Source organism: Dipteris shenzhenensis, chromosome 4, assembly GCF_047967505.1.
Source record: "Dipteris shenzhenensis isolate YYH24624 ecotype China chromosome 4, Dip_SZ_1.0, whole genome shotgun sequence".
NCBI lineage: Eukaryota > Viridiplantae > Streptophyta > Polypodiopsida > Gleicheniales > Dipteridaceae > Dipteris > Dipteris shenzhenensis.
In genome coordinates, this window is record NC_141599.1 from 35,285,872 (window position 1) to 35,313,544 (window position 27,673).

At 44.9% G+C, this 27,673-nt stretch overlaps 1 protein-coding gene across 1 annotated transcript; it reads left to right on the plus strand.

Annotated features, from left to right (window-relative positions):
- Nucleotides 1–1,674: 1,674 nt before the first annotated feature.
- On the plus strand, nt 1,675–26,155 carry LOC147902768 (putative mitochondrial adenine nucleotide transporter BTL3). The gene is made up of 4 exons (XM_087373836.1): nt 1,675–2,817; nt 10,837–11,140; nt 11,338–11,850; nt 25,673–26,155. The coding sequence occupies exons 1-4, from the start codon at nt 2,111–2,113 to the stop codon at nt 25,739–25,741; spliced, it is 1,593 nt and encodes a 530-aa protein (XP_087229962.1). The 5' UTR covers nt 1,675–2,110; the 3' UTR covers nt 25,742–26,155.
- The last annotated feature ends 1,518 nt before the right edge of the window (nt 26,156–27,673 follow it).

Below are 27,673 nucleotides of genomic sequence, written 5' to 3' on the forward strand. Positions count from 1 at the left end.
GCCTTTATTAAACATCTTGAAAGTATGATGCAAAAATATCCTGATAAGTAGTCAAGTAAAAATTTTGAGATAATCAAGTCAACTAAGGCACTTGTCGAATCTTTAAAGAAACAAGAAAACTTAATGAGCATTGAATACTTTGAGTCTTTTTGGCCATAATAAGTTCAGTCATACTAGGATATGCATTGGACAGAAATACATAGATGTGGAAAAAATAGAGTAATGCCTTTTAGCTCGGAAATATTGTGGAAGGATGGTGACAAACCCTTACCAAAGTTTGTACCATCTAATGAGATTGAAGAGGATGCAGTTTGGGCATCTGATCTAGATTCAGAGTTAGATGACCAAGGTGGCCCTTGGAGTGCACTCTAGATGGCTAGGATGATCACATCGTCATGGTTACCAACCCTAACTGATGTGAACACATTGTGCCCCCCTGAGGTAACACCATTTGGGCTTGACTAGAAGTGTTAGTGAATTGATGCTCTATGTGCACTTAGAACCATAACATTGTTGTGCAATGCTAGCATGAGTTCATACATCAAGTAGTCAATGGCAATATATCGGGTGGTTGGTGGTCATGAGTGGGAGTTAAGCGATATGCATTTTTGCTTAGTGACTCAGTAGAGATTTGTAAGGTCTAACGTTGTGAAACCTTGAGCCCGTAGTAGAAAGAGAAGTATGGACTTAGCTCTAATTTTTGCTTAGTGACCTAGTAGAGATCTATAAGGTCTAATGTTGTGAAATGTTGAGGCAAAGAGAAGTATGGAGCTTAATGTAGATATGCGAGCAAATTTTTTATAGTTCTTGTGAACGCACCTAGACGACTCATACCCACCTCAGGCCCTTTATAGATCAAGCACTGCTTGCCCATTGTTAATGGGTAGATCTAATCAGGATCTTACATTGGGCTGGATGGGTGCACCCGTTGTAGACATAATAAAAACTTGGGCACTCATTGTCCAATCAGTCAAATTGAAGTAGAGATATTGCTTGGGTGACTCCAAAAGCAGACCCATCATAAGAGATTTCTTGGGCAGGCAACCGTGGTTGTCTAAGCTTGGAGCAAGTATTGCTCTCGATGAAATGCTACCTTGTTATAAAGATTCTTGTTTGTGTGTAAAAACCGCACTCCATGGGAAGACTCCCTTGAGTAAGACATTTTTTTGGTTGGGGAAAGTTTGGGGGGGGGACATATGGGGACTCTGTATTCGCGGTGAATTCTGAGAGTGTAGGTCCCGAGAGAGAGAGAGAGAGAGACAGAGAGAGGGGTCAATACGGTCCATGTGGGAAGACGAAAAAGGGAGAGAGTGTAGGTCGAGAGAGAGAGAGAGAGAGAGAGAGAGAGGGGGGTCAATACGGTCCATGTCGGTCCATTTTGCATGGAGGGGAAAAAACCGCAGTTATGACTCAAAAACCGCTCCCACAAACCCAAAACCGCTAAACCACCCTCCAAAAACCGCTTGTCCCATACCCAAAACCGCTAACCGGGACTATTTCCAGGCTTCCAGCGCCTTCGCAATTCCCGTTTTCCCAAAACCGCGTCGTCGCTGGAAGGCTGACGTGTCGTGTCCGCTCAGAATGCGGCGACCCAAAGCCGTCGAGGGAATGCTGACGTGTCGACGTAGAATGCCACGACTCTCTGAGCCATTCTCTGGTGGTGGTCTTCCTCAATCCGTCGTTGGTCTGTCGTCTTTGTTCTTGTGTTGTGCGTGCGCAATTGCCGCTGTTTTTTGCAGCTTTCCATCTCCGCCATAGCCGCAGCAATCGAGCTTCTTGCCTTTTGCTTCTTCTCCTCTTCCCTCCTTCTCCCTTGCTGCCTCCCCCTTCTTTTGCTCCATTACCTCCCCAGTCTCTACGAAACGGAAAGCGATGATGCGAACAGGAGCATCCCGCGTTCATGACGCTCCCTTTTCAAGCCGCAGTTTTCCTTATCGACTTCCCCAGCTTTCAGGCATCCATGCGACTCCTCCCGCGGTCTCTCCTCTCAATTGCCTTTTTTGATTCACAGTAACTCTTGGTAGCCTCTTTCGCCGTTGCTTTGCTTCCGCTCCTCTGGCTCCCCTTCCGTTTCCTCTCAGGCCACTGCGTCACCTTTTCTGCAAGTAGTATGGATCATTTGACTTCGAGAGGGATCGACCGAGAACGTAAAGTTCTGTTGCCATGGGAGCTTCCAAATTTCCGACATCTTGAGGACGATTGTTCTTTCCCCTCAATATTTCCTTCTCCTTACACCAAGTGTACCATTCACTCCTCTCCTCTTGCATTCCCTATCACGAGCCATGCTCCTCTCGCATTTTCTTCGCTGTCAACCTTGGCTTTCCTATCATTGAGTGCAACCATCAAACCCAGCACTGTATCAAGGAATAGTGAGGATCAGCTAGCCGTGCCTACCGGAACCTCACTAGCGTCTGCGCTGGCAACGGCTTTGCGATCCTTATTTAACTTCGACAAGCACTCTTTCCGCCTTTCAAAGAAGCTGAAGAATACATTCAGGCTTCCTAAAGGGCATACGAGGGCAGGTGCGCTCCATAAATTGGCGGCAGGTTCTGATCCAACAGCTGCTTCTAACAGTTCGGGATGGTCCTCGGAACAGAATGTGGACAGTTCACGAAATGACAGACAGAATCGAAGGACTGTCGAAGGCAGCACATTAAGTTCCAAAGCCGTAGGGGTTGCAACGGCGGGTGGTCTAGAGGAAGATCGGGAACTGCATGATCCACGAAAAGCCCAGAATGGCAGCAGTTCCAGTACAGAGAGTTTGCAAAACATTACTAAGCATTTGATGGCAGGTGCCATATCGACTATTGTTTCCAGGTATGACTTATCCAGAAACCTATTGACATTTTATTTCCAGGCGGACTGCAGAAGTCCGGTATCTTTGTCTTTGGTGACGATTGAAAATGTGACCTTGCTAGCTTGCATCGCTTTCTTGAAATCAGTTCTTACTTGTGCAACGCTCCAAAATTTTGGCTTGCAAGGCATGGGTTCTTGCCTTCTGCCTTAAAGACCTTGGACTGCCAAGAAACCAAGCTTAAGATAAATAAAAGCGAAGGTCTGTTCATTTAAAAGGGTCCAATAATCTGCTTCTGATATAATGTCCTCATTGTCGCTGTTGGTAGTGTGCTAGATCTTACCTCATGTAAGTGGAACGCTGTACCTGTCATTTGTTGATTTGACCTTTGGCAGAATTAATTTTAAAAATCCTTTAAGGCGGCAAAAGATATATTCAGGAAAAACTTCGGGCACATTTCCAATTTCTAGTTTATAAGCTGTATGCTGTCAGGTGGAACTACTATGTCAAAAGCATCCAAACTCATTGTAAAATTTGAGAAGCGAGCAATTTCTTCAAATGTTTTTATGCTTCAGGGCTAAGTTTTGGAACAATATCTTCCACATTTGTTTCATTCTGCTGATGACATTCTCCAACATTGAGGCATTGATGGTGTCGATAATGTGTACATTTTATTAGTAATTGCCCTTGCTATGTGATTAATTGTAATACAGACATCGTGTGGCCTTATTAAGTATTTTTAATTTCCTCGTTACTCTTAATTTTGTCTTCCCTTCTTTCCTTCGTTCTTTCGCTTTTAATACATTTGATGGAGCCCTAAGGTCTTGATAGGACCATAGTAACAGACGATGTAACATTGGCGAATATATATTATTGAAGACGTGCACTCAATTGTTTTGGTCTTAGGGGGGGTAAGATGGGGAAGGGTGCATTAGGCTGCATCAAATGGTAGGTCTATAAGTGGTAAGCTAAGGGTAGAGTTATATTGGAAGGTAGTCCTTGAGTGTACTCAAGGGGCACAAATGAAGGGGTATCCCCCTCTTCTCTTATTGATGTGCATTCTTTCTCAACCGCCTTGCATGCATGTGTGCGTATCTCTCTTCCACAACTTCCATGTGTTTGCAAGTTGTTTTGAATTGGTTTTCCTTAGTCCGTTCAGCCTTCAAATATTGGGGTAACAGTGGCATAAAGCGGGATTGTTTACTTCAGTCACCTGAACCTTCTGCTGTTGCCCAATCTTGCAGCTGCTGCTGCTGGCGACCAGTGCCAAGGCCTAAAAATGGCCTGTACCTGATGTCCTGCCCCTGTAAGTAGCTATACTGCTGTGCTGCCTTCTGCAGGCTCTATTCCAACACCTAAGATTGCTGCCTACATGGCATGTAGTCATTTGGGGCCTCACAGGTGGGGAGGTGACTAGAATAAGTGCAACACACAATTCCCGAATAATCCATTGGTTTCATCCGTGATAGGCTACTCTGATACACTGTTGAATACTGTCTGGATCTATCCCTAATCACATCCACAGTAGTAAAAAACAGTCGTCAGGCAGGCAACCTCACCAACCAACCACCCCGGAATGAAAAACTCCATCAATAGGCTTGTGCCAGGGACCTTGGCATTCCATACCATCAAAGCCCGTCCACAAGGCATGGCCTATAGGGACTTTTTACATTCTCATGGATCGAGGAATCCGTTGCTCTATAGCCCTCCACCTAGTTGTGGGCATCTGCTCTCAAGATAGGCAGTGAGCTAGCTGGGATCCTCTGAATGTGAAACAGGTTGCATAGCAGGGAGCTGTCTTTCATGATTGATGGATTTTTTTCAAAGTTCTCTAATAGACGGTTTTTGGAAAGGAAAAAGTATCCTCTTCAAGTATCAAAATCTGGAGCTCATGTTGTAATGCAAGCTTTATTGATGGAAATCTAAGGTCTGGTTCACTAACGCTAGCAGATTTGCTAGGACTAATGAGCAGCATCCAAAGCTAGCACATAAGGTACAACCATTGGAAGTACAAGGGTATCCAAGCATAATATTACTCTTCTTCAGCAATGGAAATAACAAAACCAATAAGTAGGCACGAGCATTCGAGAAGGCCTAGAAAGGGCACAATAAGAAATGATTTTTAATGAAATCTAAGGAAAAGAAATGAGCAAATAACAAAATCTACAGCAAGATTTATCCAATGGAAACTTTCAAGAATATTGAACATGATTCTAGTGGAGCACACAAAAAGCAAATAGTGAAGTGAGGCAAACAATGGAGACCAGTTAGAGAATGTGAGTGTGAAGAAAAGAAGACAACGACACGAAGTAGGCAAGAATAAGAGAGGGGCTATACTCAAGGGCGTGGCAAGAATAAGAAAAGGGATATACTGCAATAGACAAGCTAAGACAAAATATGAGGCTGTGCACATGCACTAGCTCACATCACGAGCCCCAAATGATAAGAAGCTCAAATGTGCCTGAAATTAATTATACCTCCTTTTTTGGAGTTAGAAAGTAGAAAGACCTTGGATGTATGGATTGATAACAATCTTTAGAGAGACCATGAAATGTTTATTGTATATTAAAGGACATAATGTGTGAACCGAGATGTGTTTAAGTTACATATTTTTAGTTGTGTAAAATGGTCAAAGATCGGTTGTCAAGGTTCTCGGTGTGGGATACAAGAAGACTAAATGTTATGTATGTTGGAGGTCAACATCTCCTGATGTCACCTAGAGAGAGAGGGCCTTGCTTGTGGGTGTGTCCGCCGCCCAGTGAGAGGCTAGGGTATATGAGTGAGGGTCTATGTTGTGGGTGTGCCCGCCCCCCCATGAGGGTAGTCTAGGGTAAGGTATTGTGTGGTCCTACTGGGCCCCTTGTTGGTCCACATGCTGTCCCATGGCAGCCCTTATGTAGGCACACCTTGCTGCACATTGGGGAGGCCTAGGCTGGAGGGAGGCGTGCTGGTCAGCCCATGGTAGGGCAACAGGGGTCGGCCCTAGAGGAGGGCCAATCGGCCCATGTGGCGCAGGATACCATCTCCTTAGAGGGCTGCTGCCAGCCTCTTATGTAGGGCTGAGGTGGGTCGGCCCACCCTCACTTGCTGGTCTGTTGGAGGGCAGAGGACACAGCCCTCCTTATAGGCTTGTGCAGCCCTTTTTTGGATGGCTAGAGGCAATTGGCCCTAGAGCCCTGCCAGTAAGGCTGCTGGAGCAGCATTTAGCCCACGCCTTGGGCCTTGTGTAGCCCTATATAGAGGGCTGAGGGGGGTTGGCCCCCTAGGTGCTGAGTCAGCCCCCAGTCTGCTGGGGTCGGCCCTAGCATAGGGCCAACTGGAGGAGGTGAGGGGCTATAGATAGGCCCCCCCTCACTCCTTGTTATTCATCTCAGCTTTGGGGCAGTTCTCCCATTGTTCAGAGAGGTTTTCCCAAGCACGCTGTGGGGTTTTCGCCTGAGATCACTTGCAGTTCTCTTTGTTTATCCCTCTCCCTCTCAGTGTGGTGTGTGTGTGAGGCGTGCTCTCTCTCTCTCTCTCTTTCTGTTCATTTCTGTTGCACTTCTCACAATGTACCTAGAATGCTAACCTCCAGATTAGTGGCTTGCGTAAGGTTTAGAGCCATGCATAGTAGGTGCCCCATCATATGAAAAATGGGAAATTCCTATTAATTAGTTGTGGAGAGAGGTAGAGGGGTGAAAAGGAAGAGGGCAAGGTCAAAATTAAACTAAGGTACAAAGGGGGGAGAGATAAATTAAGGAATAATGGAGGATAGGGGTATTAAAGAAAGAGGGGGGATGGACACGTATTAAAGAGGAAAGGACATCTCAAGGAAATGGGCATATAATATTACTTTATAGCTTAGTGGTAGGGCTCACGCATGGGAAAAAGAAGGTTTTGGGTTCGAATCTTTTCTTGGACATAGTCTATGCATAAAATAAATTAAGCCAATGAGAAACAGAGGTTAATTAATCCATAAACAAATTAAGCCACAGAGAAACATCGCTTAATTAAAGCATGAATAAATTAAGCCTCCACGCACCAAAACTAATCAATTAATGGGTTGGAGGAGGAGAGTATTACTTTACTTTATAGCTTAGTGGTAGGGAGGTTTTGGGTTCGAATCTTTTCTTGGACGTTTGGGGGAGCACCCCCTTGGACATAGTCTATGCATAAAATAAATTAAGCCAATGAGAAACAGAGGTTAATTAATCCATAAACAAATTAAGCCATAGAAAAACATCGCTTAATTAAAGCATAAATAAATTAAGCCTCCACGCACCAAAACTAATCAATTAATGGGTTGGAGGAGGAGAGTGAATAGGAAAGCATGCATAATAGCTGGGGGCAGTCAGCTACATTTAGCTGGATATGCTAATTATGGCAGGATCTCTGTTAGAAAAGACCCAACAGAGGGTACACACAGCGGAAGACTTATAGTAATGCCCAGGAGCTCACACAGTGTGTGTGTGTGGGATGTGGAATCACAAACTTCTTAACTTAGTTAGATTTGCAGACTCATCAATAGACAATGAACCAGCCAGATAGAGAAACCACCAAAATAATATATTTCCGTCCAAAACTATGGACACAATACAAGAGATAGATCCAGAGTCCCACCAAGAGATAGATCCAGAGTCCCACCAATGGTGTGGTCCTCTGATCTTACCACAAGGTACTTCTCCTATCTGCTGGCTATCTCTAGACTCGAGCCCGCGTGCTCCACCTCGAGCGTCTGTAGACTTTCCGTCCAGTGTGTTCTTCTCCACCTTACTGCCTGTGAATCAGCCTAGGTGGGCAGCCCCTGCCAAGCTTTGTCTGCAGCACACAGGTCCCCTTGGTCCTCCTGAATGTAGGCCCCAAGATAGCTGTTCCACTACTCCAACCTGCTTGTGAATGGCTGCTCTAGAAGGTGTGATGATCTCAGCACCTTGCTGCCCTAGAAGACAGCCAAGGTCCAGCCCTTCCTGGCTAAGTCTGCAGCCCTTGTTGCACTCTCTCACCTCTTGTAGATAGGCCCAGAGAGCAGGCTTCCTGCTGCTCCTTTCTGCCCTGGAACTGCTGGCTGCTGGATGTGAAATGAGGCCTGAGGCCTCTGCTTTTATAGGCCCCAAGGCCTGCTGTAAAAAACCGACCAGCCTGCCCTAATCTGGCCGACCAGACTGTGGCTGGTCCAGCCCTTTAAGGGCTCTAAAACCGGGGCCCTTTGGCCCACACTTCTAGGGCCTTTGGCCCTCCAATCTAGGCAAGGGCCCAGCCCTATATAAGGCATGCCACTGCCCACTGGCAGCCCCATTTGCTGAGAATTGTGAACTACCAAAGGAGTTAGAAATGTCAAATTGCTTTTTGAATGCGTAATGGTAAAATTTGTATGATTCAAAAGAACTTTCTACCTCAACAAGAGAGACTTGCTCATAGATGGGTTTCCTTCAATATACATCAAGGGGTGATGGTCTTTTGATGTTGGGGCATTGTGTTGAGGGTCAAGACTGTTGAGCACAAGTTAGAGCAAGTGCAAGCATGATGAGCTGGGTTGTTCATATCAGTTTAAATGAGTAAACAAAGTGGAGCATTAAAAACCTTACCAATTGACTTAATGGCTCTCAAATGTGAAGGTAGACCTGTTCATTCTTGCTCTTCAATCTTGTGGTTGTTGGTGGCAAATTTGAGGAGGTTCAGATTGACCCCAGTCGGTGTTGCTTTCCCCCTTTTTCTTTTCAGGTATCTTGTAGCGAGCTCCTTTGGAGCATGGAGTCGGCTCCCTCAGCAGATGGAGGCACGTGCAAGAGCCCTCTCTCATGTGAAAGGGGCAGGTGCGAGGATGCTAAAAGATATTGCCATCCTTGATTCTTGGAGGGTTGGTCTACATTGAACATCAGCTCCCTGAGCTGGTAGTATGGACAGTTGGATAAGGGTGCCCTTAATGATCCTTTATATTGGCTGAGTCCTCGGCGCCTTCTATCCCATGCATTATAGGGTCATCATGTTCTCTCGGCTCATTAGGGCCAAGGCTACAGTTCCGCACGAGATCATGCTAGCAGAGTTTGGAGCTACTCCCCTTGCATTGGATGCAGCGTTTCAGTCGGTCATGTATTTGCACAGGGTTAGGGAGTTTGGAGACTCAGCAGCAGGCAGAGCTCGGTTGCCATGGTTAGCACTTGCATCTTCTATGGAGTTGGCACGATCTGGGGCCCGATACTGCTGGTACTTCAGACTCACTAGGTGGCTCACATCTCTTGGACTAGACATGGATAGACTGCCTCCCTTCCGATACAGCATAGATGCCCCTCATCTCGAGTTGACTCGCCACGAGCTTAGTCAGGTCACGAGAGCAGACTTGCTGCAGCTTCATACGTACCGCACTTGGATTTATCCCACGCAGCTTCCGACGAAGATGGCCACATATCGTGACCACTTCCTTCGGATCTCAGAGGATGGATTTGTCATTCCACCAGGCTACACAGGTATCCACATGTCCCACTCACTGAGGATTGCCCTTGGCCAGCTTAGAGTCTCTTCGCATCAGCTCGAGATAGAGGCTGGTAGGATGCGATGCATGGAGGATGGACGGCGTCCAGGCCGAGAGACCATGATCTGCCCTTGTTGCACCATGGGAGAGGTGGAGTCAGAGGAGCACTTCATTTGCAGATGCCCGCTATATTATGAGATCAGAGGGAGATTCCACTGTCTCTTCACGGATGGCTTTGGATCTCTCTCACGAGTGATGGATTATGAGGATCAGCATTGCCTAGCTCTTTATGTCAGGGAGGCCACTATGCTTCGACGACACTACCTCAGAGACCATCAGCACAGACCGGAGCGTGATAGAGCCCAGCCCGATAGAGCTCAGACACACGCTATACCAGATGACAGGTATCAGGAGGAGCACGAGCAGGTCAGAGCTCACACAGGACACACGCCTCCACCCTGTGGATGTACATATGAGATGGTTTGTAGACGCCGCAGGATCTTGTTACATAGGGGACGTACTCGCCGCTTCATCTCCAGACGATCCAGGATGATGGCAGCTTTTCGGAGGAGACTTACTCATGGAGATCTCGCCCTACCAGCCGCTCACCTCACTTTTGCTCAGATTTGTACTCTCATAGCAGGAGGCAGAGTCGATGGACAGGATTTCCAGTATTATTTTGGTTCTCAGACTCCGTGATACATGGACTTGTATCTTTGCATTGACATATTGTACTCATCCCCCCATTTTGCACCCAGGGGCGGTTTCCTTGCATCTAGCTTACTTTGTATTTAGGCTCGGATTTGACATTATGTACTTTCACTTGCATTGTATTGCGTAGCACTTAGATGATATTCGACGATGCCTCTTCTTTGTGGCACGTTGATTTTGTGCTATCTTGTACGCAGAGTTCTTGATGTCCCATGGGCCCATTTTGGCCTTTAGTGGACAATAATACACTTTCTTTCTTTCTTTCTTTCTCTCTCTCTCTCTCTCTCTCGGATCTCTCTCTCTCTCTCTCTCTCTCTCTCTCTCTCACACACACACACACACACACACACAAGCACACGCACACGCACACGCAAGGCAGATTGTTAAATGTTTAGATTATTAGAAAGAAAGAAGAATCACACACACACACACACAAGGCAAATTGTTAAATGTTTAGATTATTAGAAAGAAAGAAGAATCGCGAATGTCTGGATTTGCAAGAATAGCTGTATATATTACATTGCAAGTAGTTTTACTGAGATCGCCAGGACATAAATTTTTGGTCAAAACCATACGATATGATTGCAAAAAACAAAAGGAGACAACAACCCCCCCCCCCCCCCCCGCCGCAACCTCAAAAAAGAAAATTAAAAAAATAAAATATATAGAAAACAGAAAAAAACTGATACACAGATTGCAGCAATGGCCTTGCAACTTTCAAGTGAGGAATCTACCCCAAAATCAAACTGATAGCTGTTGCTGAAGCAAAGAACAAATCCTGAGCAAGCACTCATTTTGCTTTATTTTAATTATTAATCTTATTTATTGTTCTGACTGAAGCCTTTCTTCTTTGGATTTTCTAAAATTTTCATTGTTGTTTTAGAACTTTTGTTGCTCCTCTGGAGAGACTGAAACTGGAATACATTGTACGTGGAGTCAAGCATAATTGGGTTGAAGTGATACAAGGCATTTGGATCACAGAAGGAGTGGGAGGTTTCTGGAAAGGCAATACATTGAATCTCCTTCGCATGGTCCCATTCAAGTCAATCAATTTCTTGGCTTATGATATGTTTTGCAAGGAGGTGATGGAAAGACAAGGCAAAAAGAAGGTGACAAATTTTGACAGACTTACAGCTGGAGCTGCTTCTGGAGCTGCAGCCACTCTGTTATGCTTTCCCCTTGACACAGTAAGATCCCAATGTGCCAGATCTACTATGTCGCTTGCTCCATTGCATCAATTAATATGCAGTAAGAAATGAGGTTATATCTCCTTTAGCAAATGATATCTTGGTATGTGCGCATCTACTGCTGGGAACTATTAAACTTATGTGAAAGAGTTTGTCGAACATGCTCAATTTTGCTGGTCTGTGTTTGCTTTTGCCAGATAAGGACTCGGCTAATAGCTCCTGGAGGTGAAGCACTCGGAGGCATGTTTGGTTGCTTTCAGCAGATGATTCATAGAGAGGGGATGTTCTCTTTATATAAGGGGCTGTTACCAGCTCTTTTAAGCATGGTTCCAGCTGGTGCAGTTTTTTATGGCGTGTATGACATTCTTAAGGCTGCATATTTGCAGTCACCGAAGGCACAGAAAGAATTGCAGAGGCGGATTGAAGCTGAGAAAGAGAATGAGAAGGCCATTAGTACTGAATTAGTTGCCAATGAGAATGGAAAGAAAAGTGATATACAGTTGGAATTAGGTCCAGTGCATACACTAATCTATGGCGCAATAGCTGGAGCATGTGCAGAAATTGTCACATACCCACTTGAGGTAGTTAGAAGGCAGCTCCAACTTCAGCAAACAACTGCAAATATGGGGCTGATGACTGCATTTCAAGGAATCATAGATCGTGATGGTTTGGGTGCTCTTTTTTCAGGAGTTGTGCCCAGCACTGTCCAGGTTGCATTCAACTCTTTTTTTGTTTGTACTTCTCTTGCAGTGGTTTGTTTTGCTTACTTCTGATATGCTTGTGGATTGTTGTAACGTTTGATAGCCATGATTTGAATCCCGAGGGCTCTGCCTGCATCGAGGTGCACCACTAGTACCCCAATGCTAGGGTCAAGGCTAAGGCATAACTCAACAACTCAAAGCAAATCCCCAGAAATGCTCAAATAGCCTCAAGGCATCAAACTGCAACCAATCTGTTCCTCCGGCACCAACCAGGCATACCCTCTGTGACTGGGTGTCTAATCACAGCCTGTAATGCCCAGAAAGAACTCCAAAAATGCAAAGCAACAAACTTCCAAGATAGTCAAACCAGAAAGAAGTCAGAATGTCCATACCCGCTGTCCATGGAACGAGAAGCCCTCAAGGCATCCCATACGTGTAACCGATATGGCCAGAAAGGTCATTATTGGCGACGGTGTCCCCAAAGGAACATTGGGGGACCTGGTAACTAGTTGGCCAATAATGTTACTGTTGCGATGACGTATGCTCCAGACTTCTAGTAGCACGAGACAGGCGCTGCCAGTAGGCGTTCCGAATTTAAATGGAGGATTGCTTGCTTGTTTGTAGCAGCGGGACCTGCCAATCAGGTGCTAGGGAAAGAGAGTCATTTATCGAGGCAACCTTTCAGGCAAGACCTTGCGCCATGAGGAGTTGTTCCCGCTGACTCAGGTGGCTGTATGTTACCAGTATGTCTTTTGTTTGGACGTTTTGACCTGGCAGATCCAGAGGGGGTCTCTTAGTATTCTGTTGTGCAGCTATTGTTTGATGCTGCTAGAGATCTGGATGGGTCAGCAGATTGCTAGTGCAGGAATCCAGACACAATGGATTGATCCTTGTGGGCTGTTATATGCCCATTGTCATTCTCTGTGATACAGGTGCCTAAACATGGAAGTAGACATTCCACCGGTGGTAGTATCAGTTGGATTATTGTTTGGGTACCTTCAGTTGGACTGATGTACCGGTACAAGTACCAGTAGTTGGATTGTTGTACTAGATGACCCAATGTACCCGTACCAGACCAGAGGAGTGTACCTAGCACTTGTGGCCTGGGAGCAACAGTTCCAAAGGTTTCTAGTGATCGTTGTTGAGGTGGTTGACTCCAAGAGGGGCCTTCTTCGACAGTACCTGTGGCGGTCTTCAGCGGTGGAGTATCACACGATGGATTACTCCAGTTGTTCCAGCAGCACACCCAACTCCCTGACGTCTCTGTTCCATCCAGGAGTTGAGAGGAGATGTTAGAGGTCAACATCTCTTGATGTCACCTAGAGAGAGACACGATGGATTACTCCAGTTGTTCCAGCAGCACACCCAACTCCCTGACGTCTCTGTTCCATCCAGGAGTTGAGAGGAGATGTTAGAGGTCAACATCTCTTGATGTCGCCTAGAGAGAGAGGGCTTTGCTTGTGGGTGTGCCCACCCAATGAGTGAGGCTAGGGTAGATGAGTTAGGGCCAGTGTTGTGGGTGTGCCTGCCCCCTAAGAGGGTATTCTAGGATAGGTTGGTGGCAGTGTGGCAGCCTCGTGCAGGGCTGCAGGCTTTGGCAGCCTGGTCGGGATGGTGGGGCAGGAGTAGAGGGACCCCAGGCTGCCTGTGAGCTCTATATAGGGTTGTGTTGAGGCACCTTATAGGCGGCCCTGTTTGGAGGAGCAATAGGGCTGGTACCAGCCCCTTTTATAGGGTTGTGGGCAGCCCTAGAGGTGGGTTGGCCCCTAGAAAGCAGTGGGGTTGGCCCATTTGATAGCTGGTCGATGCCTGAAACCAGCCTCAAAGCTAACAAGAGGGTGGTAGAACACTAACCAAACAAAAGCCTTCACAATAAAATACTCAGCAAACACTCCACATACAGAAAGGGGGAGCTAGAGCGCTCCTGCTCAAACACAAAGACACAGACTGGCCCCAAGCCTTGGTGCCCCTTTCGGTATTTCTTTATTAATTGAAGAGTGCCACATAGAGATTACACAGTGAGTACCAACTCACATGCATTCAATGCTCTTCTCTAACTCCGAGGCATCAGTATCACAACACATTAGCCCTGCGGGGAATTGCTATCAAAGCGGGGGACCATAGGCATCCATACTTAGTGCAAACACCTGCATTTAACCTGAGAGCGCCTTCTACCAGCCCAAACAAGGCCACACGCTCCCTAGACAATCAAAAGTGTCCACTGACTCACTGAAATACCCAAACAAGGGGTGAAAGCATCATTGAACTGCCCCGAGTGCTCAGAGCACAAACAATTTCACCCTACCAAGCAAGATTCTTGAAAAACACAGCCCACTGCTCATTGGCCTGCATGACCCCCAAGCATAACTTCTGTGTGCATTCCTCCTACCAAGCATGTACTATGCTGGTCATTACTTTGCCCACTCCCAGGTAGTTGGCATTTAATACCGCCCAGCCATGAGTACACAGCCCGAGGCAACAGCCAACCTATCAACCTCATACCTGCAAGCCGCCCAAAGGAACAACCAGCCTGCCCTTACTCTTTTGGTTATAGTAGGCATTCACTCACCCGTGAGCAACTCGTAGTGGAGGCTGCAGATGCTTTGTACCACAGCCCGTACAGCAGCACGTGGATCACCATACAAGAACTCCGATCCCGTACCGTCGTACCTGACCGTACAGTTCATTGACCATCCGTACAAATCCCACACAGCCTACCGTACCAACAGCGTTGAGAGCTCCGTACATAGTCCGTACAAGCAGCAGTTAAGGCTCCGTGCACAGCCCGTACCAACAGCAGTTAAGGCTCCGTGCACAGCCCATACGGACAGCAATTAAGGCCCTGTACACAGTCCGTACCAACAGCAATTAAGGCCCCATACACAGCCCATACTAGCTCGTACTTGCAGCCCATACCAGCCTACGCTTAGGATTCCTTACCAGCCCGTACGTAGGATTCAATACCCGTCTGTATGTCGCCGTACCAGCAGCATTAGTTGCATTAATTGCCCCTCCTGTACCGTCGTACGGACTATATGCCTTCTAAGTTCTCTCCGTGGAGGTGCAAACTTTCATAAGACCTCCTGTGTTACGTGATTCTGGGCCCCCGTCATTCTTTGCCGTCCAAAACTCTTACCCAAGGTCTTCCTTTCCAAAAGGGGCCTGCATGGGCTTGCCACGTGGCAGCCCATGCCTTGGGTTGCCCCCAAGGGCTTCATTTGCCCCTAGGCCCCCTCTAGTGGGGCCTCTTTACAAGCCTACCAATGTCCAACTGAAAGGCCTAAGGTTTTTGGGCCCTTTTTTGGCCCTAAACCTTTCAGTTTCCCCCAAAGCACAATTGCCTAAGGTTTTTGGGCCCCTTTTTGGCGCTAAACCTTTCAATTGCCCCCAAAGCACAATTGCCTAGGGGAAACTTGCACACCCACATCCTTTGACCTCGCCATTTAATTACCGGGTTTAAGGCCACATGTGAGCATCAAAACTCACGCCCTCGTGACAGTGCCCTAGCAGGCTGGCCAAGTAGGGGGGCTGGGGCTATATATGTGCCTCCCCCCTCTCCTCCTTTTCCATCTCATTTGGAGCCTCTTGGAGCAATCTTGTGAGCCCCTTCCCCAGCTGGCTGTGGGGTTTTGGCCAGAGATCACTTTAGTTTCTTTCATCTCTCTCTCATTTCTTGTTTTGTGTGTGTGAGGTTGGCTCTCTCTCTCTCTCTCTCTCTCTCTCTCTCTCTCTCAATTCCGTTCATTTCCATTGCACTTCTCATAGGAGGACGTGGTCTTTCTTGAAGCCCTTCCCATCCTATCAAGCAGAGCCTTTTGTGGCCTGTGCACTCCACCATGCATTGGTTGTGCCTATCAAATGCAAACTAGGATGGACTCCTTGGAATACCAAAACCTTGAGCAAGCCTATGCCTAGTCTGGCCAAACACTTGGATTGGTGGACTCTTGTGGTATGGGACAGGAATTGTGGTCATGAACATGGCATGGCGCTTGGCTAACCGCAGGCTTGGAGGGTGATCCTTAGGAGACCAAGAGGGCTTGACAGCACTTGCAGTTAATGGGGCTTCGAGGGCTTGGGTCTAGGTTTAGACCTAGGCCTAGGCATTAATGAAGAGGAGTAAAGGGAAGCCCATGAGAGGGCTAGAATTATAAGGTTCTTTGTGGGACACGTGGCACTAATGAAGAAGCCATTTGGCAAGTGCTAGGTTCAAGGGTGGATTTTAGAGAGGGAGCTCATAAAAGGAATAAAGGCAATGGAAGGAACTCACGGTCGGAATCCTTGGCTGGGTGGCAAATGAAGCAAAGCGCCTCCATAGTAGTTTAACATTGGTATCAGAGCACAAGCAAAGGTCACGCTAAAAAAACGGCTTTTGGGCGCATGGGTTCATGGCTATGGTAGCATAGTCGATGGATGCTTCAACGAGATGGTATTGTGATAAGTCTGCCCCAGTGTGAAAGTCCTAGTTAACACAAGGGCGCAGAGTTGCGCTGAAGAAGATTGTAGTGAGGATCTGCATACGGGAACAAAGTGAGGGACAACATAGGATTTAGAGCAAGGGACATCATAGGATTTACGAGTTCTTGGAAATCAGAAGTTAATGAGCCCAAATGCTTCTGCAACTGCTCGTTGGTGAGCTTTGTGGCGCAGACACATATGGCAGCGACGGAATTGCTTGATAGAAGATGCTGGAGACAAAACATTGCGGGCGCAACGGTACTAGACGTCGAAGGCCAAACCCATAGGATGAATATATGCTTGAGCCTCTGGGTTGTGTACAGTGTCACAAGAAACGTTTCTAGAAATGCGTTTCGAGAAACGTTTCTAGAAACGTTTTGAGATTTTGACAAACGTTTCGTTTAGAAACGGGTAAAATTAGTGTATTTTATATAAATAATAAGAATAGTGTATTTTTTATTTAAAAAATTTCAAAAAAACTTTCATGTTTCGCACGTTTCTTGGAAACGTTTCGGGCAGAAACGTTTCTTCACGTTTCTACTGCCCGAAACGCGTTTTATGGACTTTATGGACATATAGGAATTGTAAAGTCTTTGGTGATCCTACTTTCTCTCTGTTTAGCTTTTTTAGGCGTTCTCTGTAGCAATCTTTCTTTGATTGCTTGCAAACCCGCTGCATAGATCATGAGGTCTTTTTGGCAGATACTGAAATTTTCAGTTGATGTAATTGTAGCACCTTATTTTGAGGTTGCCACTCATATAATATAATCAATCAAAGATTTCACCCAAAAAAAAAAAAGTGTCCTATGGATGCCACGTGTCACATTGGAATTTGGGATTTATCCCATATGCATTGGTGTTCATATGTGTGTGTGTGCTCTATATAAGAGCTGTACTTGTCTAGTGTCAAATCAATCAAGTATCAAGCCTACAAGCTCTTTGGTCTACATGTGAGTACTTTCATTTTGTTCATTGCTCTTGCTATTTCATTTCCATTTCATTATGTCTCTCTTTGAGTATTATTCTCTCTCTCCCTAGCCTACCCTCTCTCTCTACCTCTCCACCATGCATCTTCATGTGGTATCAGAGCCGCCTTTCCTACCTTTCCCTTCTTCATGCTCAATCTAGAGGATGAGGGAAACCCGCAAATGAAAGCCATCCTCTCCTCCATGATTGAGCTCCCTTCCACTCCTTTCTCCCCATCTTGTTCTCTTATCCTACCTTAGCCTAGGTTGTGTACAAAGAGCCGCTGTAGAATCATGCCTTTGCGAGAATCGTATCTAAGAAGCTGCTGTAATCGATTTGTTGCCTGCACATAAACGAAGAAAAAGTCGTGTGTCCATAAACGAAGAGAGAATTCACCGCAGTTGCCACATCATCAAAGGGTCCTTAGAGCTTAGGAAAAGCCACCTCATCATTTCTTTGCACCTCTCAAAGTTCATTACCAATAAGCTCCAAAACTCCTTAGCCTCGCCAAGAAACTAAAAGATGGATTTCAGAGTTCGAGATCGAGGGAAGAGGAAGAAAAGAATCGTGGATCAAAGAAAGCGAAAATTCAAATCCAAGGCCATTGAGCAAATCCCAGGGAAGTGGCAATCTTATTTTTCTCTCGATAAAGCTTTCTGCTTTATATAATGTGGAAAATTCTCATTTTAAAAATGACGAGCCCAGAAAGAGATGAATCGGTTAGTGAGGTAGAGGAAAGAGCTATAAAGGGAAAGACGGTTATGGAAGAAGAAATACATGAGGAAGCGCATAACGAAACTCAAGAGGATAACGTGGAAATGGAGGACATAGACTGCGGTGATTATGGAATTTCGTATTCAGAATTCATTAAGCTTGAAACTGGAACGCAAAACTTAGAAACGTAGTTAGGAACTATTAATGATATATTGAAGTCTCTAACTGGAGCCATAACCAAGCTATCCGATTCTCAATCGGTAACTCCTATGGCACAATCACTGACCCCTCCTAGCCAAGTTGAGAGGCCCACCTCTCGACTTAAAGAAACCTCTAATATTCTTAAGGACTTAAAGCTACTAATTTTCAATGGGGAAGAGAAAGAACGCAACAAGGATGTGATTAATACGTTCTTGCAAAAATGGTAAGACTTACATCGACTTAGGAATACCCTTCTTGAAAATCAAGTCGTGGAAGGAAGTCTTTTCCTTGAAAATAAGGCCTATAAATGGTGGATGAGCCTCAGAGAAAATGATAGAATTCTTAGGTATTAGGCTGAATTTGAACAAGCCTTCTTAAAAGAGTTTTTACCGGAAAATGAACTAGAAAGAGCGTGGGAGGCTTGGGACAATTGCACTATGGGTAAAACACTCTAGTCGAGTATATAGCGAACTATAGGAAGGCAGTCCTTAAGCTGAAAGGAATTGATGAATTCCAGAAGGTAAGGGGTTTTGTGAGAGGTCTCAAAGACACTTATAAGGCTGAGGTGAGAAGAAATTCTCCCAAAACCTTTGAAGAAGCAATTAAGTATGCACAAATATACGACGATACGATGGGGAAATCTAAAGCTAGAACTTCATAATAAATAGGTTTTGTTCTTAAGTTCAATAAGTTTTTCAATTTGAAAAGGAAGGGGCACTTTAAGAAGGGGGCTCCTCAGGCACCACCTAAGAAACCTCAAACACAAAATTATCCTATCTTGAAGAAAGAGGATTATGAAAGGGCCAAGTAGGAAAATTGTTGCTTCAAATGTTTGGGCAAAGACCATGCTGCTTGAAATTGCCCTAAAATCTAATAAAGCCCCAAATAGACCTCCACAAAAATAAGTACATGCGGTGCAGGTGTTGCCGCTTAATGGTACTGAAAAGTACACTGAGGTAGAGGTCTATCATGAGGATAACACCCACACGTGTTGTCTATCATCGGCAATGTGGCAGCCTACCTTTGGTCCTCATTATTTAATGAGGATGCATGGAAAAATAAAGGGGCAAAGGGTAAGAATTATGGTTGATGATAGCGCAACGCATAATTTCTACTACTCTCTAGTTAAGAAATTGAAGTTGCCAGAGAGTCTAAGTACCCATAAATATGTGGTCTCTTAGCAAAGGGTAGTGATAAAATGGTTGGGGACACCATGATTCATGGTGTAGAGGTGGAATTCCAAGGTTATCGGGATGCCTTGGATTTTCAAATTATGCATCTCGATCGAAGAGATCTTGTTCTTGGTTGAGAATGGTTGTATAGTCTTGGGCATAGCTTACAACGCATTATGTTTGAAAAAGATGGTAGAGTCTTCCAGATTCAGGGCGAACATGATATGCCCAACTCTCCTCTTATTTGTTTGATGGGATTGGAACGACTTCTACGCCAACAAGAATGCGAGGTATATCTTTGTGAACTTACTTTTATTGGTGGTTTTATGTCTTTTGCATGTGAAAGAAGTAAATTTTTTCTTGATAATGTTAAAAAGTATAAATCTTCTTTCAATGTCAAAATATAGATACCACAAATTTCATGGATTTGATTTCTCTTTGGTTTCTACCCTTTAGTATCACCAGTACGAATTAGAGAAGAGGATGTCCCTAAGCATCATTTCGTACTCGGTATGGGCATTACAGTTTAAAGTAATGCCATTTGGGTTAATAAAAGCTTCAACAACTTTCATGACACTTATGAATAGTGTCTTAAGGCCATATTTAGGAAAATCTGCTATAGTATTTTTAGATGATATCCTTATATATAGTAAATCCAAGAAAAAACATTTGTAACATTTACGAAAAGTGTTCCAGTTGTGTAGAGATAACTCACTTTTTGCTAAAGAATCTAAATGTGAATTCTTTGCAAAAGAAGTAAAGTACTTGGGACATATTGTTAGAAATGAAGAGGGAATGAATCACTCAATCCTCCACCCAAGATCTCTCCAACTCTTACACACTCAACTTAGATAGATGATCACAGATGCAAGTAAAAACGCACTCAGATATAACAGCAAATATAGACGGAGAGAGAAAGTATATTCATCCACCGGATGGTGGGCAGAAAATGGCTCCAAGGGAGCAATACAAATCTCAGCAGGGTGCTGGAGAAAACTGATGAACTCTCTCTCAAAAACTATCCCAGATCTGAGTGTTAAACACAGCCTTGGTTTCTGTACTGCACTGGATGCTGGACTGAATGTAGGAGTGGGCCTTTTACAAGTAGGAGTGGGCCTTTTACAAGCTCTGCCCAGGCCCCTTCAGATGACCGACCATAGGGTCCTATAAACCGACCAGGGTTGGCCCTGGTCGGTGGCCCTGGTTGGGCCGACTTGGCCAGCCACAGGCCCCTATATAAGGGTGCCCTGGGCGGCCAGTCTGTGCTGCTGCAGGTGCCTCCATGTGAGGCCTAGAGCCCCCTCATACCTGCTGTTGCAGGCTGCGATCAGCCCGTGTGCTGGTCGCCTATCTTTGCCATGCGCTTCTCCCTCTGATGCCGGCCTGGGTCTCTCCCCAGCCCTCCTACCTCTCACTGCCCCTTGTCCCCTCGAATCGGGGGCTCACAGGTGGGCACAGTGAGATTCTAGCACTCCCCCTCAATGTCACAACTGTGGGCCAATCCCCATACGTCTGATGAGGTGCTCCATCTGTTCTAAGTTGAGTGTGTAAGAGTTGGAGAGATCTTGGGTGGAGGATTAAGTGATTCATTCCCTCTTCATTTCTAACATGGTATCAGAGCAAGTAAAAGCACACTCAGATATAACAGCAAGTATAGATGGAGAGAGAAAGTATATTCATCCACCAGATGGTGGGCAGAAAATGGCTCCAAGGGAGCAAATCTCAGCAGGGTGCTGGAGAAAACTGATGAACTCTCTCTCAAAAACTATCCCAGATCTGAGTGCTAAACACAGCCTTGGAGAAGGGCTTTCTGTACTGCACTGGATGCAGGGTTGGCCCTCGTCGGTGGCCCTGGTCGATGGCCCTGGTTCGGCCAACTTGGCCAGCCACAAGCCCCTATATAAGGGTGCCTTGGGCGGCCAGTTTGTGCTGTTGCAGGTGCCTCCATGTGAGACCTAGAGCCCCCTCATACCTGCTGTTGCAGGCTGCGACCAGCCCGTGTGCTGGTCGCCTATCTTTGCCATGCGCTTCTCCCTCTGATGCCGGCCTGGGTCTCTCCCCAGCCCTCCTACCTCTCACTGTCCCTTGTCCCCTCAAATCGGGGGCTCACAGGTGGGCACAGTGAGATTTTAACACATATAATATCCCAAGAAGGGATTCGTATGGACCTTGAAAAAGCAATGGCCACATCCTACAAATCTAGAAGAATTACATATATTCTTAGGTTTATCTGGATTTTATAGGAGATTCATCCAAGATTATGCTAAGATTTCCGATGATGACAAACCGGCTTGAGGGGAAGGGAAGCAACCTTCATATGGGATGAACCTCAAAAGAGGAGCTTTGAAAAATTAAAAGTGGCTATAGCATCAGCTCCTGTCTTAGAGGTAGTGGATCCCAATGAACCATTTGTGGTTGAGGCAGATGCCAATGATTTTGCTGTTGGGGCGGTACTTTTACAAAAGGGTCGACCAGTGGCTTTTGAAAGCAAGAAGCTAGACCGTGCCCAACGGAATTACTCGGCATATGGAGGCACTATTTGTATGGTGTTAAATTTGAGATTTGCAATCAGCCATAGCTTAAATGTAGAAAAGCTAGATGGGCTGAATTAATGCAAGAGTTTGATATACAATCGACATATTAGAAGGGGAAGTTCAATGTGGTAGCAGACTCCCTTAGCCGAATGCCAATTGTTAATGAATTGAGTCTTACTCAATTTCAAAATGATTTTCTAGAGTCCTTAAAAGGAAATGTGAGTTTGATCCTCACTTTTCTTAAATATGAATGAAGAGAGATCCAGCTAATCGATAGACTTTCATTGAGAAGCCACATGGAAATGGTGACACATCACAAGATGGTGATAAAGGACTTAAATGGAGAAAATACACTATTGAAGATGGCTACTTGCTCTACAAGAGTAGAGTATGTGTCCCGGATAATAATGACATTAGGCGCCCAATTCTATTTGAGTGTCATGATAGTCCGAGTACTGGACACCTCGGAATTCAGAAGACATGTGTGCTTTTGAAAAGGTAATTCTTTTGACCTGGAATAGGTAAGGACGTCCAAGACTATGTATTGAAGTGCTAAAAATGCCAGGTCAATAAGGCTAAACGCCTTAAGGTAGGAGGTCTCCTACACCCATTGGAGATTCCATCTAGCAAATGGGAAAGCATCTTCATGGATTTTATTGTGGGATTACCTAGGACATAGAGGAGACACAACTCTGTGTGGGTAATTGTTGATTGATCGACCAACATGGCTCATTTTATTCATGTCAGTGAAGAAGTTAAAACTCCAGAATTAGCTAGGCTATTTATGGGGCATATTTATAAATTGTATGGGCTACCATTCGGTATGGTTAGTGACTGGGATAGCAAATTTTACAGCCATTTTTGGAGGGTTGTGTTTATGGGGTTGGAAACTTCGTTGAATATGAGTATCGCAGATCATCCACAAAGTGATGGTCAAACTCAAAGGGTCAATCAGATCATTGAGAATATGCTTCGAGCATATGAAAGTAAACGGCAAACTAATTGGGAACACTATTTGCCCATATTAGAATTTGCATATAACAGTGTCAAACATTCATGTACGGGTTTTAGTCCATTCATGATGATGTATGGATTTCAACCAAGAGCCCCAATGCTAGTAGGACTTGAAAAAAGAAGATTCAAGCGGCCGAAGACTTTCTTAAAGCTATGAATAAAATGCTTAAGTTAGCTAAAGATAGCATAAGAAGAGCTCAAGATAGAGCATGAAGTTACGCAAACCCTCACCGTAGAAGGTTGGGGTTTCTAGTAAATGAGAGAGTCTATCTCAGGATACTTGAATCTTCAGAATCTCTATAGGCAGGTAAATGTCCGAAGTTGTCTCCTAGGTATTGTGGACCATTCACAATACTTAAGAGAATTGGAGAGCTTGCTTACAAATTAGCCTTATTCGAGGGATGTAGAGTCTCATTGGAAATGAAGTCCTAGTTGAACTCATTGAACCTTCCTTTTTGTCACATGAACCAGAAAGAATTTTAGATAAACAAGAAAAAAGAATTCAACATATAATATGGCAAGAATGTTTGGTTAAGTGGAAAGATAGATATGAAGAGAGTTCAACATGGGAAAGGGTAAGCAATCTCCAGAGGAGGTTTTTCAATTTTGTTTCCAAGGACGTAAACCATTTTTAAGGGGAAGGGAATGTTACGTCAACCATAATCACGGAAGGCTAAGGCTTGGTTATGGTGAGGCAGGAGACCAAGAGGGCTTGACAGCACTTGCAGTTAATGGGCTTCGAGGGCTCGGGTCTAGGTTTATTCCTAGGCCTAGGCATTAATGAAGAGGAGCAAAGGGAAGCCCATGAGAGGGCAAGAATGGTAAGCTCCTTTTGTGGGACACCTGGCACTAATGAAGAAGCCATTTGGCAAGTGCTGGGTTCAAGGGTGGATTCTAGAGAGGGAGCTTACAAAAAGAATAAAGGCAATGAAAGGAACTCACGGTTGGAATCCTTGGCTGGGTGGCAAATGAAGCAAAGCCCTCTATAGTAGTTTAACATGCAGGTCTTGGTATGAGAGTAGAACCTGGATTGGCTTGGGCCTAGCTAACCCTTTCCTCAAGTGACCGTTTCATAAAGTCTACCTTCCACTTTTTATTTACCTTTTAATTAATCCAAAACCAAATTACCCGAAGGGTAACTTGTGAACAAAATCCATAGTTCATCATACACTACCTTGGGTCGCTTGAAACCTCTACTCGCTATCGGGAGCCATCTCCGTCCAAGGTCTTCAGTAGCACCTCCTCAGGGAGGGTATCAGGATTATCCATGTTTAACTGCACCTTCGGTACTCCATGATTAGAGAGCAATGAGGCTGCCGAAGTTTGGGTCTCTAGAAAGTGCACAAAACATGCCTCAGAGGATAGGCTTTGTCCTTGGAGATGCCAAAAAAATGAAGCATGATTGAGTATCTCTTATGAGATGCATCGGCTCCTTATCATCCACCATGGTATCAAGGGACGTGAGTCAAGAGACACTGGACTCTGCTCCACCAGTGCTTCATGGTGCTCGAGGAAAAATGCCTCTCCCATAGATGGTGGCCTTCTGAGCTAGACCCAATCTCGGACCTCTCGTCGTGTGGGAATAAGGCCAAGAATGCGCCCCACCATTGCTCTATCCTCTAGGTTCACACAGCTTTTTGCACCTGCTGTTTGACATGTAGGGAGAGGGAAATGCGGATGGCTGAGGGTGTTGAGGGCGCTGCCATCTGAGCCCCTCTGGCCAGACCAGATGGACACCTTCCAGAATCCCTTGTCAAATAAAGGATTCCACTTTGCTAGCGTGAAGGGAAAAGGAAAAGGAAAAAAGGGAGGGGAAAGGGAAGACAGAAAAGAAGGAAGAGGTGAGGGCTCAAGGGCCTACAGCTGCTGGGCACCCCTATTTCTATCAAGGCCATCAATGAGCAGCTTGGAGAGGTGGGGGAGGGCTGGGACCAGAAGGTTGAGTGAACAGGGGCCCGGGCAGGGGGGGTTGCGCTTGAGCAGAAATTGTGCTGGAAAGGCCGCTTGGAGGGCACAAAAGGCTGTATAGGTTCTGGTGCGGCAGAAGGCAAGCAAAGTCCTGTTGGACAAGGGGTACAGTCGTACGAAACATGCCAAATGGCCGGAAGGAAGGCCAGGTGGAAAGAGGTTGGCAGGAAGAAGAGGTCATGGGCAGGGAGAAGAGGCAGAAAAAGGGGGACAAGCTAGTAGGGGGATCTGTACGTGTATGTGTGGCTCTTTGCATCTCCTTTTATCCACAGACACTCAAACCTGTATATGCACGATATTGTATCATGAATTCTATTGGTTTTCTTTAAGTGTAGTAGAGGTTTCAAAAGGAGTACATTTGGTAAATATTTTACGTGCATTCTGGTTCTCTCAAAGCTTACGTTAGGCCATTGTTGATTGCTGTAATTGGGGCTTTTTTTTTCATTGCAATGTAAAGATGTGTCACACTTCCAAGAGTGCAGAAGCAATCCCCTGTATCATCTATTTGGGTTTGTTGTGAATGCTCTTTGGACTACTCCATTAATATAGATCTGAACCGATAGCAGTAAATGACCCTTGGATTGTCTCACACAGCCTCAGAGCCTATCTGAGAAAACAAGCCAGAATCCAGATATTGTCCTTTTGGATGTTGACCTTGTTGGATGCCTTTAAGACTGATGGTAGTCATAGAGCCTTGGATTGCGCGATGGAGACCTCTGTACGAGTTTTTCTTTTTGAGTATTTATGGGAAGTGCATTTACATATCATCTTCCAGTATGGAAACTTATATTGTTTGTTGTTACTGCAGGTTTTACCATCAGCTGCTCTCAGCTACTTGGTTTACGAGTTTATGAAATCTATTATGAAGGTCACTTAACTTCTGTAGCCTGTTGATTGTCTGAGCATACTATTCAATGTGAAGAAGATGTTAGATGGCCTGATTGTGAGTGGAAGATGAGAGACTCCCTCCTTTCCTTCAATGACCAAAAAAAGAGATGCCTTGCCTTTCTGCACATCGGTCTTGATGTTTTGTGTTCATGGACAGTGAGTGGTGAAGACCTGTCGATGAAGGTCTGGATAGCTATCTATCATGAACTTGGGCCCTTTATATGAATAACTACTCATTGTACTCTGTGATGGCTGTCAGGTTTTTTGTGTTGACATGCCATTTCATGTGTTAGCACTGAAGTTAAGGTGCAGACATGGCAACTTTTTCAAGCGGGGTGGAAAATTTTTTTCCGAGTAACTTTTGTTGCAGTGCTAAATGGAGTATAACTCCACAATATTGGAGGAGAAATGTCCCAATTAGAATACATGAAATGAATGAACCACAACTGCAAAACAGGAAAATAGAGTTCCCTCATCCTGGAATTAAGTGAAAGCAAGAAAGGTTAAGTCATTAGTTCATGTTCTAAGGAAAAAGCTCCTGGTGCTGTGCTGTCTCAGAAGTCCTTGGACATTTCTCTGACCTCTGAAGAGACAAGCAAACTAAACATGATATAACAACAGGCATTTTTAGATGCATGTAGCACCAACCGACCATAAGTTAAACACAGAAACACGACATGGCACATTGTGCTTCATAATGCATATGAGTCATTCCTAGTGGGCTTCTGTATAAATTCTACTTAAATATGGTATTTAAGTTCTAGAAACCTTGTATGAGCTTTACCCTCCTGGTGAGTCGTGAAGCTGTTATTGAAGGCGAGGTGTGTGAGTCCTTGTGAGAGAATTGAGAACCATAGGTGAGAAGGGAAGATGCCGAACCTACACAAGAGGTGCAGCTGAAAGCTGGGTTTTTGTCTATATGCACAATTCTTTCTTGTGAAGACCAAATGTAGAGGAAGTTGCAGAACATATACAGGAGGGGTGGGAAAAAGAGGAGTGGAGGCTTCTGTTTTGATTGTTGTTGTTTCATAAGGGGAGAAGAGTACATACAAAACTGAACGGAGGGAAAAGATGCCATTTTAGCTTAGTGGGCATGCTGCAGTCCAAGTAATCACGGTGAGAAGGAAACTCTTGAGTAGGCTCTAGAAGATGCCCTTGCATTGAAGAACATATTCCAAATTTTGAAGAAGATAAATAATCCAAACTAAATATTACCTAAATGATCCACATCATAGATAGGTATTGATTACTCATGCAACCCAAATGAAAAATTCAAGAAATACAAGGGCATTGAAATACAACTCTAATAATCACAAAAACCAGTCGAAACAACTTGCCAACCGAAGGAAATGGAGATTAGTATTATCCCTTGCACTACAAAGCAAGTAGTAGAGCATAGAGAGGTTCGTGTACCTTATTAGCAACCAAGATTCTGAGAAGTGAGTGGATTTCAATGTGGAACCACATAGAAGGAACAAAATATGGCCATTGAATAAAAGTAGGAAATCTTGGTCTCTCTCTCCTAAATAACTTGTAGGACCTCCCACGACATCTTGTCATAGGCTAAAGTATGCCCTTGTCATTTGCAAGTTGCCATTGAGTAAAAATGTTGTTGATATATATCATCATATGAACTTGCTAACAAGAATAGTCACCATATTGGAGCTTAGGCCAATCCTTGGAAGCCACGCTTTGCCTTATTAAACCCTTAGCAAGCTAAGTGAGTCTATGGGATCCAAACCTCATCCATGTTAGCTTTGGTCTCAACCCTAGGTCATCTTAAACCTCAGGATGGATTGCACTCTAACGTTGGATCGAATCCAACATCCTAGATTCGTTTGACCTTGGCTTCAGTGTACTTTAGTTAAACTTGGGCCCTAGTTAGTATGGTTATATGTATGAATGTGTATATGCATGCATG